This window comes from Fusarium oxysporum, chromosome II (genome assembly GCF_013085055.1).
Source record: "Fusarium oxysporum Fo47 chromosome II, complete sequence".
NCBI lineage: Eukaryota > Fungi > Ascomycota > Sordariomycetes > Hypocreales > Nectriaceae > Fusarium > Fusarium oxysporum.
In genome coordinates, this window is record NC_072841.1 from 4,285,336 (window position 1) to 4,300,944 (window position 15,609).

A 15,609-nucleotide genomic window follows, 5' to 3' on the forward strand; every position below is an offset into this window, starting at 1 on the left:
GAATAAGAAATCTATGATCTAAACTTGGCTCTCAAAACACACAAAAAAATCTAGAGGGAACAGGCCTCGCGGCCTCCATCTAGTACCAAATACTCCTTGTCCGATGATGCGGAATGGGCTCCTTACCCGCCGCTTCTAGTTCCTTCATACTGTCATAGAGGAAAAAGTCTATTAGGATGGCGTTGACATGAGCGTCAGGGTGTTGACGCAGAATCTCTCGTCGAATCAGCTCAACACACCAGATACTGCAAGCTAATTTGTTCAGTAAAAGAATAAGACTGCAGTTTGAATGACTTACCTCGTATTTGTAGCTCCCATGAACATCCGCTCTCTATCATCTTCTTGTCCTTGATGGCAGCTGCAACTGTTGGAGAACAATACAAGGCGCCCATAGTCATCAAAATTTGAGGGATACGATAATCTGCAAACATGGTGATCTTATCGATGTCTCGAAATTCGCCGTATGACGCGCCGTTGAAGCATGCCCAAAGATCCGCAACGAGGATTTGTGCTCTCTTCATCAACCGAATCATCTTGCCATCCTCGAAACGATGCTCATCACGGAAGCAGTCAAAATCCTGCGCTAGCAAGTTCACTAGGCGTGCCGCAGAACCGTCAGCAGCGTAAATGAGCTCTGCAACAGAGCCATCGTAGTGCTGGTATATGTGGTCAGAATTACTAGTAAATGTCAGGATTGACGTTGTTCTGGCTTACCTTGAAGAGAACCTGGCCAGCTTCTCGGAGGCAGTCTAAGCGTTCCTCAAGGAGGGGAATTTCCTCTTCTGTGCATGACCGGAAAACATGTGTGAGGGATTCCAGGGTACACTCTTCTTCGTTCTTCCAGTAGAAAGGATCTGTGATAGGAATGCCTTTTAGTGAGGCGAAGTATTAGCTTGCTATGCGTGAGTCATCGTGAAAAATGATAACTGACCTTCATCAATTGCTCTTTGGAGAGCTGCCACCAAACTCCAATAACCAGTCCATCTTTTCCCGCGATACTCAATAGCAAAGCGTTCATCATCAGGCAGCTCAGACCAGAAAGAAAAGTTTAGCAAGTCCATAGTAAAAATGAAGTTGACAGTAGTTTCGTCCTTGGCCTTGGGGTGAAGTTCATGCTCTGACCAGGTGGCAGTTGAGTAACTCTTCTGTTGCATTTGCTCGTAAATGCTCTCCGCTGCCTTTTTAGAGGCACGCATGTCAACGGCAACATCAATGCAACTGTCGTAGACATATTCAGCGCTCTCGAGGACGCCTGTCTCGGGCTCCTCCTGGATATCGATCTTCCCCTGAAGGTGTTGGCGGAGGAGTTCCAAGAGTTCGGTGTCAACCTCGTCGTCAGACATCGCTAGAGAAATGGGTTGTTACACGTCAGGGAAAAGGAGAATGAGCCAAGCGAAAATGAGAAAGCGTAGAGGAGAAAAAAAAAGCAAAGAGTGACAATGGCGGACAGTTTTCTTTGTATGATTCAGCTAGACTTTCAAGGCCGAGTCGAGTATCCAGATCCCTTAATTTTTTTTAATTTTTTTTTTTTTTGGCCCGGGAGCGGTCCCGCGGTCGCATAACTGCTACCGACAGCCCAGTGTATTATTCGTCCCTTGCAGCTTGCCATGGCCGAAACACGGCAAAGGAAGGAATTGTATGATGGTTAGTGAATAGTCAAATGCTTCTGGAGGCAAGCGATTCACATGATATTCACTAAATGGATGACTTGGTAACACCCTTTTGTTGGAGTGCTGGTAGGTAGGCACTCATTGTCCTTGCATGTCCATCTGCACGTCACCATCCCACCCAACCCATCAGTAACAAATAGTCAGAGTGCTAAAAAGTCAAGCCTTCTAGGGGGAGGCAAGCAACCTATAACCTTGATATTAAGTGATAAAATGACTCAGTTGGGCTAGCAGGAACTGAGGAGTCTTTTAGTGAGTTTATTTCAGTATCCTATGTAAAGGTGTGAGGTTTTCTTGCTCTTCGAGGACCTCCAGTTGTGATGGTTAGTGGTGTGCTCATTGACAACCTAGGTACACAGTGGAGCCCAATCCATTAAGCCTTGACACCAAGAATTCCCGGCTTTAGAAGCTCGAAGCTCTGTGATAGGCCCGTCCGATTGGTCGCCCTGCAACGCCGCTCCCCTGCTGAGTGCTCTATCTTAGCTCTCTGACCACTAACATCCTATTCAACCTTTCCACCTTCAACTGATCGCGACATTCTTCACCAACAAGCGCACCGACTCGACCTTGATGCGCAGCCCTCGGATCGGGCTATTCCACTCTTTCGATCCCGTTTCCGCGTGTAGAAGGCGATCACTATAACCATGAATGCGACAAGCGCCGATCAGGCTCCGGCCCAGACACAGAATGCGGCTGCAGCTCCAGCTGTTGCTCCAGCTTCTACGCAGCAACCCCAAATACAAACACAAGTACAACGACAGCAAGAGCAGCAGCAAAAGAAAACTGCTCCATCCGAGAACGCATCCCCAAGACGCACGCTGGCCATGACGCGTGACCGACATAACCAGCAGTCGCTAGGCGCATCACTCAATACCTCTGTCAAGCAGGTACGTTTCTTATGCATGGAACTAAATATCGCCTCTCAGCCTTGATCTCGCACCAGGATCCAAGGCGATCTGACGCTTCAGGAGCGATGTATCTAGGACTGGACTGTATGCGATGCGACATGGCGATCTTGCTCGACCACTTCTTATCATTGTGGGTATGCTAACTTGGATCGCGCAGGCTCGTGTGCTCATGGTTGGTGCTGGCGGAATTGGATGCGAGTTGCTCAAGAACCTCGTCCTCACAGGCTTTGGCGAAATACATATTGTAGACCTCGATACCATCGACCTTTCGAACCTGAACCGACAGTTTCTTTTCCGTCACGAACACATAAAAAAATCCAAGGCTCTAGTGCGTCATTCTGCCCAAGATGGAGTTTGGTTAGATACTAATCAGCGCGCAGGTGGCTAAGGAGGCAGCAGAACGGTTTAATCCCAATGTCAAAATTGTCGCACACCATGCCAATATCAAGGATGACGAATTCACTGTGACCTGGTTCCAGCAATTCCGCATTGCTTTCAATGCTCTGGATAACCTCGAAGCGCGCAGGCACGTCAATAAGATGTGCCTGGCAGCTGATGTACCCCTGATCGAGAGTGGCACCACTGGATTCAATGGCCAGGTGCAGGTTATCAAAAAAGGCGTTACTGCATGCTACGACTGTACTCCCAAGGAAGCACCCAAGTCTTTCCCTGTGTGTACAATTCGAAGCACCCCCAGTCAACCCATCCACTGCATTGTCTGGGGTAAAAGCTATCTGCTTAAGTATGTATACAGATATCGACTTGTGAAAGATTGCTAACAAAGAATTTAGTGAGATATTTGGCACAAGTGAAGATCAGGCCGCATTTGACCACTCAACTGATGCCGACAACGGTAAGTGAGATGCTGTGTTAAGGGGCAGCACATACTGACAAGAGCCAGCCAAAGAGATTGAAGAGTTGAAGAAAGAGTCTGAAGCTCTCAAGATGATTCGGGATGCTACTGGCACGTCCAAGTTCCCTCAGATGCTATTCGACAAGGTGTTCAACGCCGACATTGAGCGACTACGCTCCGTGGAGGGCATGTGGACATCCCGGCGAGCTCCCGAGCCCCTTCAATATCAGACCATTCTCGCGCAGGCTGGCGAGGCTATCGCCAACAAGGACAAGATTCTGAATGACGATCAGCGGGTTTGGTCCCTGGAAGAGAGCCTAGTGGTCTTCAATGACAGTCTTGACCGACTAAGCAAGCGAATTCTTGAGCTCAAGAAGAACAAAAAACCTGAAGACCCCGACCCCACAATCACATTTGACAAGGATGATATTGATACCCTTGACTTTGTGACAGCAAGTGCCAACATTCGCTCAACAATTTTTGGAATTGACAAGAAGTCTCGGTTCGATACCAAACAGATGGCAGGTAACATTATTCCAGCTATTGCCACAACAAACGCAATCGTCGCTGGTCTTTGTGTTCTTCAGTCTTTCAAAGTTTTGAAAGGCGAGTATGCACAGTCCAAGGAGGTCTTCTTGACCCCCTTTGCCCCAGCTCGACTTCTGGCCCCTGATAGGTCCAGAGAGCCAAATCCCGAATGCCCCGTATGTAGTGTTTACTTCACAAGTATTGTTGCAGACCTGTCTCGGGCGACTCTCAAGGATCTCGTTGATGACATCGTCATGTCAAAACTGGGATTTGAAGGCAAGGAGTTTGTCGTGAACAATGACATAGGAACCTTGGTTGAATGTTTTGAAGACGGCGACGACGAGAATCTACCCAAAAAGCTGACTGATCTTGGTAAGGCCTCATTGAAAGGACAAATGAATTGCTCGTGGAGGACTGACAAAACTACTAGGTATCAAGAAGGACTCATTCTTGACTGTCATCGACCAGGACGACGAAGACACGCTCGTCAATGTGGTTATCAATGTCCAAGAAGGGTTTGTCCTTGTCTCTGTTGTTATTGAACTAGGCTTACAATTTATAGTACATTGAAAGAAGACGAGAAACCGGTTAAGGCTACATTCTCAGAGATCCCTGAGATTCCACGTCGACCAAAGAAGCTCCAGCCAGTCGCCGCGAATGGCAATGGAGAACTCAACGATGAGCAGGCCGTTAGTGCCGAGCCGAAGGGTATCAAGAGACCGCATGGAGAGGACGGTGAACCACCTCTCAAGAAACTCAAGATCACCGAATCCGGAACCGATATTGTAGATGTGGATGAAGTCCAAAGTCGGGCCGCCGGCGGCGCTATCGTCATTGACGATTGAAGGGTAATTCAAGGGGTTAAAAGGACGATGCGTATATCCTAGGAACCATGGCTTTACTAGTTGGCGCTTAAGCCACCATCCAGGTTCAGCACGCAATTGTTGGCGAAGCGGTTGGTTATCAAAAACATGGCAGCGTCGGCTACCTCATCGGGCGTTCCCAAACGACCCAAGGGACACTGCTTGAGGTAAGCCTCTCGAGCAGTCTCAGTAAGTTCTAAAACAGGGCATTGTACATTAACATTGGCTTTCGTCTTCGCAAGGGTGATAGGCGCCAGGGATTGAAGGCGCAGGAAGGGGAGACTCACCATTCCACATTGGACTCTGTATCCAACCCGGTAGCAATGTGTTGACGCGGATAGAGCGACTTTTATACTCAAGGGCTAGGGCACGGGTGAAAGCTGCGACGATATGGAGTCAGCAGGTTCTTTTTGGCATGTAAAATAATGTGGGATTCATTAGCATAAGATTAGGGATATATCACGAACGTACCAATGACACCAGCCTTTGAAGCGGCGTATACTGTAGCACCAGCACCCATTTTGGTAGCCATAAGACTTGAAACATTGATGATGCATCCTATGAGCACATGTGAGAAGATGTTATCGAAGATAAGTAACTGTCTGGTGGGACACACCATGATTGGTTAATTTGGCATATTTAGAGGCGAGGATAGTCGCCCGGAGGTTGAGGTTAAGGATCCGTTGAATTTCCTCTTCGCCGGTCCTCTTGAGAGCTGACGCTTGACTGGTGCCAGCGCAGTTGACGAGGACATCAACGGGACCCAGAGTGGGAAATAGACCCTTGAAAATGTCTCCCCTTTGGACATCCAGGCGTTTGAACTGGTGCTCTGTTGGGCGTCTCCCGCCGTCGAAGTCCTCTCTGTACGGGAGAGGCTCAAAAGGTTTGAGTCTGGGCTCAAGGACTTGGCGATCATCAACGGCATTACGGCTCATGATGGTTACAACAGAGCCGCGGTCTGCAAGTGCGCTCGCGATACGGAAGCCCAGCGTACCGGTACCTCCGACCACGATGGCATGTTTACCGCGGAGAGAGAAGGACATGGGCGGTGGTGGAGGCGGGATGTGTGAGGTGGTTTACAGATAGTGAGTTTGATGTGGTGATGAAATTTGAAGTCGAGTCTGTAAATATTAACTTGGATGGAGACCAAGGCCCGACTTTTTACTTTACGATAAAGCTGTATACATCGAAATCCACGATGTACTGTAAAATGAATATGTTTTATAATTTATTTTCATTTTCCTTATTCTCCAGGTTGCTTTTGATCGTTGCGAGCCGAATATTTTCAGCTTTTCAATTGTATGCTTAATTAGCCAACCTCCCATGCAGCACCGATGTCATTGCCACACTGTACGACTGTTTGGTTTTTTTTTTATAGCCCCAGACAATACCATCGAAGCACCCCTGACCAAGCAATCGGTTCCTGGCTGGCTGTATGTCATGGCCGATATTCGTCTCCTAGTAGCAATTGCTTTGTTGCACACACCCAAGACGTTTTCCCTGTAACTATGAGTATGCCCATGTTGGCCTTTGTAAATATCTACAAGACCAGAACCCCCTGCCTATGAACCAGTGGCTTTCTTGTTAGTGCATCTCATCAGCTTCCACGATGGGTTTCGCTTCTGGGGTATCAACAGGGGACTGAAGAGGAGAACCGCGAAGTTTTAAGTTAGCGAGGTAACCGATCCGTTGATTAAACCCTGATTTTGTGTGGCTCTTTGGCCGCCTTGTCTTGCTGTCCTCTGCGAGTGCCAAGGGTTGAAGCCAAACGCAGCGGACTTCGATGAACAGTCAAACAAGATGATGGCGGACAAATATCTACCTAATCTGACCCTTTTCTCCCACGACAAGGATCAATTGACCATTGTTGTTCCTTACCCGATACATATACAAATAGCTGACCAGCTACCTGCCTTCTACACTTGAACCTTGGCCTCTGCTGGTCTGGTTCTGTTCATGTAACATAGTGCAAAGCTCCACTTGATCAAACTCCCGCCGCTTCCATCGTTGGTTAACTATTCCCACTAAACTACTACACTGCAACTACATTCTCAGCAGGGCTTCTGTCCATTGAAGCCCAAGGCCGCACTCAGGCTCACGACATTCCTTATCGGGTCTTCTTTGACTTCAATGTTTCGTCGTCGTATTGGATCTTGTACTCGTCACAATTGACGTATCTCTTACTTTTACTTTCGCCGTAAAACCATGAGCGGCCCTCAACGCGATGCCCCGCCGTTGAGCGCCAACATTCCCGATGCCACCACGACCACGACGGTTCTGCCTACGACAAACGGCTCTGCCAAAGGCGACGACGTTCCCGATGCCGGACTGAGAAGTCTCGATCACTGTACGCCTCAATATCGACCTCTCTCGCGTCGCGCGCTTTGCTGATTGCTCTTCTCGCAGACAAGCGCGCCCTGCCGAAATGGCGTTACAATCTACGCCAACAGATGCTGCCTCTGATCCGCTGGGAGACACCCTACCTTGCGTGGATGCAAGAGAAGTTACGGACTCCAGCTCTCGATAGCTACTTCGCCATTACTGCCAACCTCGGAACCCATACCTTCTTCATGATCGGATTACCCATCTGCTTCTGGTGTGGTTATGCAGCATTTGGCAAGGGGTAAGTCACACCATGTTCTATCGTCTACATACGCTGCGCCGCGCCGCATGATGTTGCGCTGCTGTTGCAGTAACAAATCTCGATATTACAGGATTTGACAGGTACTGACATGCTTCATCGTGTAGACTTGTGCATATTCTTGCGCTCGGTGTCTTCTGGACAGGCTTTATCAAGGACTTCTACTCTCTCCCGCGACCACTTTCGCCTCCTTTGCACCGAATCACAATGTCTGGTTCTGCAGCCCTCGAATATGGGTTCCCTTCGACCCATAGCGCCAATGCCGTATCTGTCGCTGTCTATGCGCTTCTGATACTACGCAGTCCCGATAATACGCTAGCTCCAACCACCAAGTTCGCACTCGAATGTCTCTCATACTTCTACGCTGCTTCGATCATATTTGGGCGCTTATACTGTGGCATGCATGGCTTCCTCGACGTAATTGTAGGGTCTATCATGGGTGCCGCTATTTCTCTGCTCGAATTCTACTACGGACCTCCCCTGGATGAATATATGCACTCCAGCTCTTGGGCTGCGCCTCTCGTAGCTGCCTTGATTATCCTTGTACTGGTGCGCATTCATCCTGAGCCGGCAGACGATTGTCCATGTTACGATGACAGTGTTGCCTTTGCTGGTGTTGTCATTGGTCTCGAGTTTGGCACTTGGACGTACGGCAAGATTGCGTTGGATCCTTGGGAGACTCATGCGCATGGTGGAGGATCGGTGGATATTACGCACTTGGGATTGGCTGCCAACGTGGCTAGGATCGTCTTCGGCGTTCTTGTCGTCTTTGCGTGGCGCGAGACGATGAAGCCTCTACTGCTTAAGCTTTTGCCTCATTTATTCCGAATATTTGAACAGGTTGGCGTGAACATGCCTCGACGATTCTTCACGCCTGCTAGTAAGTACAAGACTGTACCAACAGGCTCTCGTATCGATACTCTTTTCCCTTCGCCCTCCGACTTCCCACGCATGGTCGAGAGTATCCGAAACCCTACCACCCGAGGTCGCTCTGTGTCGATTGGTCCTCAGAGTGCCGCAGATGCATACGAGACCTTGGCGTATAGAGAGCGCAAGCGACGCGAGAGTGTCAGCAGTAACCATAGCTTGAAGAGCAAGTCAAGCAACCTGGAGCTCCAGACCACGCATGAGGACTATTCTGGCAAGGGAGCTCAGGCGTCTGGTGCACAGGCAAACCGAATCGTCGAGTTCGAGCAGATGATGGGAACCGGCGAGGTTGTGACAACACCGGCCGCCGATGATGATCGGGTCGAGATCTTTGTTACGGGCACCGAGGACGGATTGGGAGAGCGGGAGATGTTCTCGCAATTAATCAAACCTCGTGTGCGATACGACGTCGAGGTCGTAACTAAGCTCGTGGTTTACACTGGTAAGTGTCTGAAATCTTTTCCTGACCAGAGAAATGGTTTGCTGACTGATGTGGTAGGCATTGCTTGGTTTGCGGTGGCTATTATCCCCATAATGTTTGAGATTGTGGGCTTGGGGACGAATCAGTTACGTGAATGATGAGTGATGAGATGAAATGAGACAAGAGAGGTCACCGCCTTGTATTATTTTCTAGTGGCCTCCAGGATACAATTAGATACTCTTCTTTTTAATGACCATATAGGGTGATGAATGATGGGCGCTGGAATGGTTTATTGGTTATGTCACCTTCGGGTTTCTCTGGGTGATATATCTCTAGACAACTTTAGAGTTGCAATTGATACTGAGTTGTATTCACCATAGTATATCCGAATCAGTGCTATAACGACCTTTTATTTGGAAACAATACCGTTCAAAAAGATGTACTGACGTCTGAAGGAATAGTGATACTCTACAGGGTGTAAGTGGAAGTGTGAAGTTGACGATTTCGCCCTTGTGATTGGCCGTTGCTATGTGCAAGGGTCTTAATTGAATGACACGCTTAGACGCGTTTAGGTGTAACCTAGCGCGTGTCCCTCACTGACCTCAACATTCAAACTTCCATACAGCGCAACAAGCTCAAGAATTGAACGGGACGAGCAACCCCGGAAAACCATCCATCACTAAAGGAACTGCAAAGACCGAAAACAACAAAAAACAAGCGCAAATATGTCCGATATTGGGGATGAGATGGACGTTGATGTCCCCGTTGTCAGCAAAGATGTGATATTTTCCTCCGAAGCCAAGCAAGGCAAGCGAAGTGCTGCCAATCTGCCAGTTGAGGCTGAGGATAGTCTCCCTTGGTAGGTGCTTGTAAGAAACGTCATCAAAGATCAGGATTAACGGAGCTCAGGGTTGAAAAGTACCGCCCAAATACCCTCGACGACGTCTCGGGCCATCAAGATATCCTCGCCACTATCAACAAATTCATCGACCAGAACCGTCTTCCTCATCTACTCCTCTACGGTCCTCCAGGTACTGGAAAGACGTCGACAATTCTGGCCCTTGCTCGTCGTATCTATGGAGCTGCGAACATGCGCCAAATGGTTCTCGAACTCAATGCCTCAGATGACCGTGGTATCGATGTAGTGCGAGAGCAGATCAAGACATTTGCCAGTACCAAACAGATCTTCTCCATGGGTGGTGCATCTGCCCGCTCAGGCAACTCGATGGCTGGATTTAAGCTCATTGTTCTGGATGAGGCTGATGCTATGACGAGCACAGCCCAGATGGCTCTACGACGAATAATGGAGAAGTACACCACCAACACACGGTTCTGTATCATTGCAAACTATTCCCACAAGCTTAGCCCAGCGCTTCTGAGTCGATGCACACGGTTCCGCTTCAGTCCGTTAAAGGAGGGCGATATTAGGGTGCTAGTTGACAAGGTGGTGGAGGAGGAGCATGTTAGGATTGGCGGAGAGGCGGTTGATGCGTTGGTGAAGCTAAGCAAGGGTGATATGCGAAGAGCACTGAACGTTCTACAGGCCTGTCACGCATCAAGTGAGTCTGCATGCATTCGTCTTTCCCAAAGCAAGCGCTAACAGAGGCTCAGGTACACCATTGCGAGCGAAGGATGCACCCAAAGTGCCTGACAGCGAAATTGAACGCGAAAATATCACAACGGAGACTATTTATAACTGCATCGCGGCACCCCCACCTGATGCCATCAAAGAGATTGTGTCGACGCTGCTTAAGACATCGGATGTCACAAGTTGTCTAAACACTATCAACGCTCTCAAGGTGTCGCGAGGTCTTGCGCTGGCGGATATTATCACAGCGCTCTCCGAGGAGTTAGTGAAACTAGAGGTTGGTCCTGAGGTCATGATCACCTGGCTGGATGGTCTCGCCAATATCGAGCATAGAGTCGCCGGTGGAGGCAGTGAGTTGATCCAGACTGGGGCAGTCGTTGGAGTTGTCCGAAACGGAGTTGAGTTGATGAGCCGATAATTTCAGAATCTCTACGGGATACCGAGCGTCTGCACAAGGACGTAACGAGTTGATTGACATTGAAGGCTGAATATTCGTACGATGTTACACGACGGTTAACTGTGCTACAAGCATCAAAAGCCTTTTTAAAGAACATAGATGGAACCAATTAAGCATCATCGCAACGATTTTAAACCCAGGCGCCGCAACTTTGTAAGGTTGTTAATAATGTATCTGTCAGCCACTATCCATGTCTAGTGGCGCAAGCTCATGCAACCCTCGTGTAAGCTCAGAGCTGTCACCGGATAAATTTACACCTTAACGGTAGCTTATCAACGTTAAAACGGTCCGCTGCGACTTCAACTTTCCAGGGCCCAAGAGGCATTGTATTTGTGAACTTGCTGTCGCATTTCACCGAGAAATCGCTGTACGTTTGAAAGATCAGCAAGACCGCCATACAATTACGGCTACAATGACCTCAATCGCTTCCTCTGATGCTGGAAATTTAACTGTTGAGCCACTGTCAGAGCGCAACGTCTCTCGGATCCCGCTTATTCTCCCTCATGAGCGCGTATTCCCAATTCAAATCGGCAGCGAATTGTTTAAGCTCTCCGGGGCATCGTTATCCTCTGACGGTGAGTCTTGACTTCACGGCTCTCTTTGCGACAACTGACTTGTCGCATTGCGCTGGTGCAACTGTCTATCTCATAGTTCTTGACTAACGCCTCGCAGCACCTTCATACTTCTCCCAATACTTCGTTTGCCAGTTGGAATCGGCAAAGGAACGAAACGACGAGTCGAGCTCGGCTATCCGAACGCTCTACATTGATCGCGACCCAGTCATCTTTCGCGATATCTCTCTCCATCTTCAGGGCTACCATGTTCAGCCTCGCGACGGCGAGCACTTTGTGCGTCTGTTTTCAGATGCGCAATTCTATAGCTGTTGGTCGCCTCCATCTTGCGACCCAAATTCTGAACTGACATTTCGGGTATACAGTGCCCAAACTAATCTCTCAGCTCTACGAGGAGAGTATCTTTATCTCCATCGGCCATCGCGAGTTTCAGATTCCTCGTGAGATCTTCAACGACCCAGGAAATTCTCCGAACTACTTCTCCCTCGGCTTCGCTGCTTTCTTCTCACGCCCGGACGATCTCTTCCCTGGCATTGACCGCGAAGGCCTTATCCGTCCACCCTCGATCCTCCCTCCTTCGGTTCCGAAGCGCAGCGCTGATACATTTGCTGAGCTCCTACACTTTCTCCGAGGATATCCTATTCGAATACGTGATGAAGCCCACCGCCAGGATCTCCTCAGCGATGCGCGCTACTTCCATTTTAAGGGCCTCGAGCAGCGCCTTATCCCGCATTCGCTAAGTTACAATCAAGCCACGAGACGTGATGAGATTGTCCTTCGTCTTGAGAACATACAGAAGAGTGGCGTTAGTGTCTTTATTAGCAATACAGACCCGTTGACCGGCTTTGTGCAATACGCTCGACCTTATGTGGACGAGAAGCCTGCTGAGCTGGTCCTCGAAATTGGCGGCGAAACAACAAAGCTTCATTTCTCAGGAAGTAATGCTAGGGCGGAGTTCTTCAGGGACACCAAAGCACGAGTTGCGAAGTTGTTTGAGCTTGTCTCGTCAAAGCTAAACTTTTCCCAGGCGATCAAAACTGAACATCTCACCAACCATGGACAGTTGACAAACCTCGGAAATGCACTATTAAAGGAAGATCTTGTCCGTATAGCCCTCGAGCCCGAATCAGCCATTATTCTAGATGGGAAGGACTATCTCGAGGATTTCATCAATGCCGCGGCGTCCGAATCTTCCACAAACGAATATCCCCGGAAGCGAAAGCGAGCAGATGGTGACTCAGGCGATGAGGAGTGGGTTGTCACGACAGGGCAATGGAGGTTACGCATTCAGAACGCACCAAACGGCAGGGGTGTTGAATGTATTCTTGTTGCAGCCAAGCTTGATGCAATGAGCTCGCAATTGTCGCGTAACATGTCAAGGAGCTTTCTGGGAAGCTAATTCAGTATATTTCACCTGGTTTTTGCAGCCGTAGTGAAGCGAGAACGAAAAATGCTTTTATGTTACGAATCAGATCTGTAACTGGCATCTCGGGGATAATAACAAACATCTATGAGACGTCCAATAGTGTGAGATGCCACACGAAAATATGAAAACGGGGGTAATTGACACAGTTGTTATAGTGGAATTGCAAATACGGAACAAATAATTTGTACACAATCCAGCCAACGCATATTAATTATGGCCAAAACCAACAAAAGACTTTGTCTGACACATGTCATGAGAACCCATGAGACCATCCCTAAAACGGCCATAGAAACAAGATGGCAAGTCGCTGAATGATGCTCCATGTTCTTGAGTCCCAAGTGACTTGACAACAACAGTTTAAAGTAGAGAAAACACAATAACGCCCCTTCGCCCTGCAGGAAAAGAGAAAAAGTGATGGGCTAAAGGGTGAGCGGAAAGATAGGGGCCCATCAGGAGAGGTGAAAAGCGAGAACTTTTTATGTATGGTCGGGTCGGGTCGGAAAAGAGAGAATTTCAGGAGGGGGGAATAGGGGTGAATGTGAAGAGTAGTAGGGTGTTCGTCAGGTCGTGTCATGGCTCATACAATTTGGTCGTTCAACATTCATCGCCCTTTGCCAGCAACCTTGCCTGTGGGAGCACTCATATCTCGTCGTTCAACGCCCTCGACCATTCGACGGCTAGGTGTCATTGCGCCCTGCGCCATTGAACGGGCACGGCCACGACGTTCACGGATCTTGGCGAGAGCCTGCTCGCGTGTCATGGTAGGGGTGAGAGCAGGATTTGACATGTCAAAGGTGGTGCCTGTGCTGTTGTGGGATGGTGTGCGAAGACGTTCGTTGAAGGAGGCACTGTTCCTGACCTTGTCGTCGTGAACTGGCACGGTTGTCGTAGTGGTGACGGTGTAGAAGGCATTTGTGGTGTGAGGTCGAGTGTCAGGAGAGACAAGTATATCCTCGGCCACGTCTGGCATGGTTGGTACTGAAGGAACAGGTGCCGAGTGACTGTGAGGAGCGTTGAGAAGTGAGGCGAGTGATGTTCTCTCTTGAGCAAGCATGGCGAAGGCTGGAGGCTCGACTGAAGGGGTTCGTGCGTATCTCCGGTAGTTATCGTACTCGCCGGAGTAACGGGGCTCCATCTCAGTGCCATCACCGATCGTGGTTTCAGCCTCAACTTGCTCTTCAATTACAACCTCGTCAACATCCTGAAATTCGCTCTCAGCATGACTTTCTCGTTGAGCCTTGGCAGCGGCCTCGGTCTCTTCGATTTTGCGTTGCGCCTCAATGATCTCGGCTTCTTGCTCCGAAACCGTCCGGAAAATGCCTTCTTTGGGACAAAATATGGTGCTTCGACGGGGCTCTTTCCGGGATTTAATGATACGTTGAGGGGGCTCTTGGAGGTGCTGTTCTTGGACTGGCTCAGGCTGAACATCAGGCTCTGCTCCTGTCTCGGGCTCGGTCCGGGCTTGCGGTTCCTCGATACGGGGAGGAGTTGTAGCGCGCTTCTCGCCGTCTACTGCCTCATTATCCAGTTTCAGGACCTTGTCGTTTGGTCCCTCTAGTCCAAAAGAGCTTCGGCGTTTCTGGCGAGGGGCCTCAGCACTGGCACGACGGGTTGACTTAGAGCAAGCACAGCAACGGAGATGGCATTCGGCCTGCAAGAATTCAATCATCTCATGGGCACGGTCTGCTCTTTGGCGCTCCCACTGCAACTGAATGGACAATTCCTCAATCTCAACCTCACTAGCTTCCGAGGAGACGATGTCCATTGTCGATAGAGATACTCGAGGATCTCTTGACACTCGCCTCTTGTCCTTTTTAGGAGAACCAAACTCATCGTCGGCATCTTGTGGCGGTAGAGGAATACGACCTTCGGCAGCGATACGGGCAACTTCCTCGTTCTTGGCCGCAGTCTTGTAGGCGTCACGTTCCTGCTCGACGAGCTTGATACGCTCCAATGCTTGGTCTAGTTGTTCCTGAACACCAACGATCTGATAGCGCGCTTCGAATGCTTCTTGCTCTCGGACTTTGCTCCTAGCCTTTTCTCGTTTGAGGTTTTCGTCGATCATCTTTGCGTTTGTGCGTGCTGACTTGAGTTCTTCTTGGAGCTTGACGATTGATGATTGTGTTTTGAATGTCTCTTTTCGTGCGCGGCGTATCTCCTTTTCCCATAGAGCTTGTGTGTGTGCATGGGTCTCCTTTGCTCGGCCATAGTTCTCCTGTGACATGGTCAACATGCAATGTTTACGTTGGCTTCAGAGGAAACCTACCATTAACGACTCCAGACGTTCTCCGACTTTTCGCTCACGGTCTTTACCCTCATCGATGGCCTTTCGTAGATTTTTGTTCTCCTCTCTGTATCTGCGCAACTCAGTCTCGGCCTCTTCGCGGCCAAGCATGGCGCGCTTCAAAGCAGCATCTGCTGTTTTGCGTTCTAACTGTTTTGATTGCATAGTAACACTAAGGTTGTTGAACTGGCTGATCTTATCATGAACGGAATTATCTCTTGAACCGCCACGAAGGTGAGAGAACACGGACTCCCGCTCTCTTTGTTGATTCACACGGTCCGCAGTGACGGCCTGAAGGGGCCCGCCCGGAGAGCCGGGTGGACTGTTTGTCTCTTCCATTGTTGTTGAATATAATTTCGATGCAGACGTGGAGGCGGATATGAAGTATCAAACTGAACTGATTGAGTTTTGTCGCAGGTGGCTGCCGTTAAGCTGGGTCGACAGTTGACTTGAAGGTTAATAGTGTGTTGTGAT

The 15,609-nt window shown here is 49.2% G+C and overlaps 6 protein-coding genes across 6 annotated transcripts; 3 read left to right on the plus strand and 3 right to left on the minus strand.

The window, feature by feature from the left end:
• Positions 1-47: 47 nt before the first annotated feature.
• On the minus strand, positions 48-1,497 carry FOBCDRAFT_18128 (uncharacterized protein). Its single transcript, XM_059608569.1, has 4 exons — positions 932-1,497; positions 715-869; positions 299-656; positions 48-245 (listed from the first exon to the last, which is right to left on the minus strand). Exons 1-4 carry the CDS (start codon positions 1,341-1,343, stop codon positions 226-228), a joined length of 945 nt encoding a protein of 314 aa, XP_059464227.1. The 5' UTR covers positions 1,344-1,497; the 3' UTR covers positions 48-225.
• Positions 1,498-2,311: 814 nt separating this feature from the next.
• On the plus strand, positions 2,312-4,801 carry FOBCDRAFT_269823 (uncharacterized protein; the record flags this gene model as incomplete). The annotated part of the gene is made up of 7 exons (XM_031174484.2): positions 2,312-2,554; positions 2,733-2,903; positions 2,956-3,317; positions 3,367-3,428; positions 3,477-4,328; positions 4,387-4,471; positions 4,519-4,801. 7 exons carry the CDS (start codon positions 2,312-2,314, stop codon positions 4,799-4,801), a joined length of 2,058 nt encoding a protein of 685 aa, XP_031051269.2.
• Positions 4,802-5,035: 234 nt separating this feature from the next.
• FOBCDRAFT_269824 (uncharacterized protein) lies at positions 5,036-5,862 on the minus strand (the record flags this gene model as incomplete). The annotated part of the gene is made up of 3 exons (XM_031174489.3): positions 5,036-5,199; positions 5,291-5,377; positions 5,436-5,862. 3 exons carry the CDS (start codon positions 5,860-5,862, stop codon positions 5,036-5,038), a joined length of 678 nt encoding a protein of 225 aa, XP_031051274.3.
• An 850-nt stretch (positions 5,863-6,712) lies between these two features.
• Positions 6,713-9,182, plus strand: FOBCDRAFT_215989 (phosphatidic acid phosphatase type 2/haloperoxidase). The gene is made up of 4 exons (XM_031174492.3): positions 6,713-7,166; positions 7,226-7,442; positions 7,568-8,829; positions 8,887-9,182. The coding sequence occupies exons 1-4, from the start codon at positions 7,025-7,027 to the stop codon at positions 8,964-8,966; spliced, it is 1,701 nt and encodes a 566-aa protein (XP_031051277.2). The 5' UTR covers positions 6,713-7,024; the 3' UTR covers positions 8,967-9,182.
• Positions 9,183-9,533: 351 nt separating this feature from the next.
• On the plus strand, positions 9,534-12,824 carry FOBCDRAFT_197454 (activator 1 subunit 3; the record flags this gene model as incomplete). The annotated part of the gene is made up of 6 exons (XM_031174495.3): positions 9,534-9,667; positions 9,718-10,367; positions 10,420-10,746; positions 11,165-11,428; positions 11,526-11,701; positions 11,811-12,824. 6 exons carry the CDS (start codon positions 9,534-9,536, stop codon positions 12,822-12,824), a joined length of 2,565 nt encoding a protein of 854 aa, XP_031051280.2.
• A 578-nt stretch (positions 12,825-13,402) lies between these two features.
• On the minus strand, positions 13,403-15,474 carry FOBCDRAFT_288982 (uncharacterized protein; the record flags this gene model as incomplete). The annotated part of the gene is made up of 2 exons (XM_031174498.3): positions 13,403-15,066; positions 15,118-15,474. The coding sequence occupies 2 exons, from the start codon at positions 15,472-15,474 to the stop codon at positions 13,453-13,455; spliced, it is 1,971 nt and encodes a 656-aa protein (XP_031051283.2). The 3' UTR covers positions 13,403-13,452.
• Between the last annotated feature and the right edge of the window lie 135 nt (positions 15,475-15,609).

What these genes read in the sequence shown, in the direction of transcription:
- FOBCDRAFT_18128 (XM_059608569.1), bottom strand. Translation starts at nt 1,343, where the DNA reads ATGTCTGACGACGAGGTTGACACCGAACTCTTGGAACTCCTCCGCCAA. An exon ending in CCAAAGAGCAATTGATGAAG is followed by an intron (nt 870 to 931) that starts GTCAGTTATCAT and finishes CCTCACTAAAAG; the next exon opens with GCATTCCTATCACAGATCCT. An exon ending in ATGGGAGCTACAAATACGAG is followed by an intron (nt 246 to 298) that starts GTAAGTCATTCA and finishes ATTAGCTTGCAG; the next exon opens with TATCTGGTGTGTTGAGCTGA.
- FOBCDRAFT_215989 (XM_031174492.3), top strand. Translation starts at nt 7,025, where the DNA reads ATGAGCGGCCCTCAACGCGATGCCCCGCCGTTGAGCGCCAACATTCCC. An exon ending in ACTGAGAAGTCTCGATCACT is followed by an intron (nt 7,167 to 7,225) that starts GTACGCCTCAAT and finishes CTCTTCTCGCAG; the next exon opens with ACAAGCGCGCCCTGCCGAAA. An exon ending in TATGCAGCATTTGGCAAGGG is followed by an intron (nt 7,443 to 7,567) that starts GTAAGTCACACC and finishes TTCATCGTGTAG; the next exon opens with ACTTGTGCATATTCTTGCGC.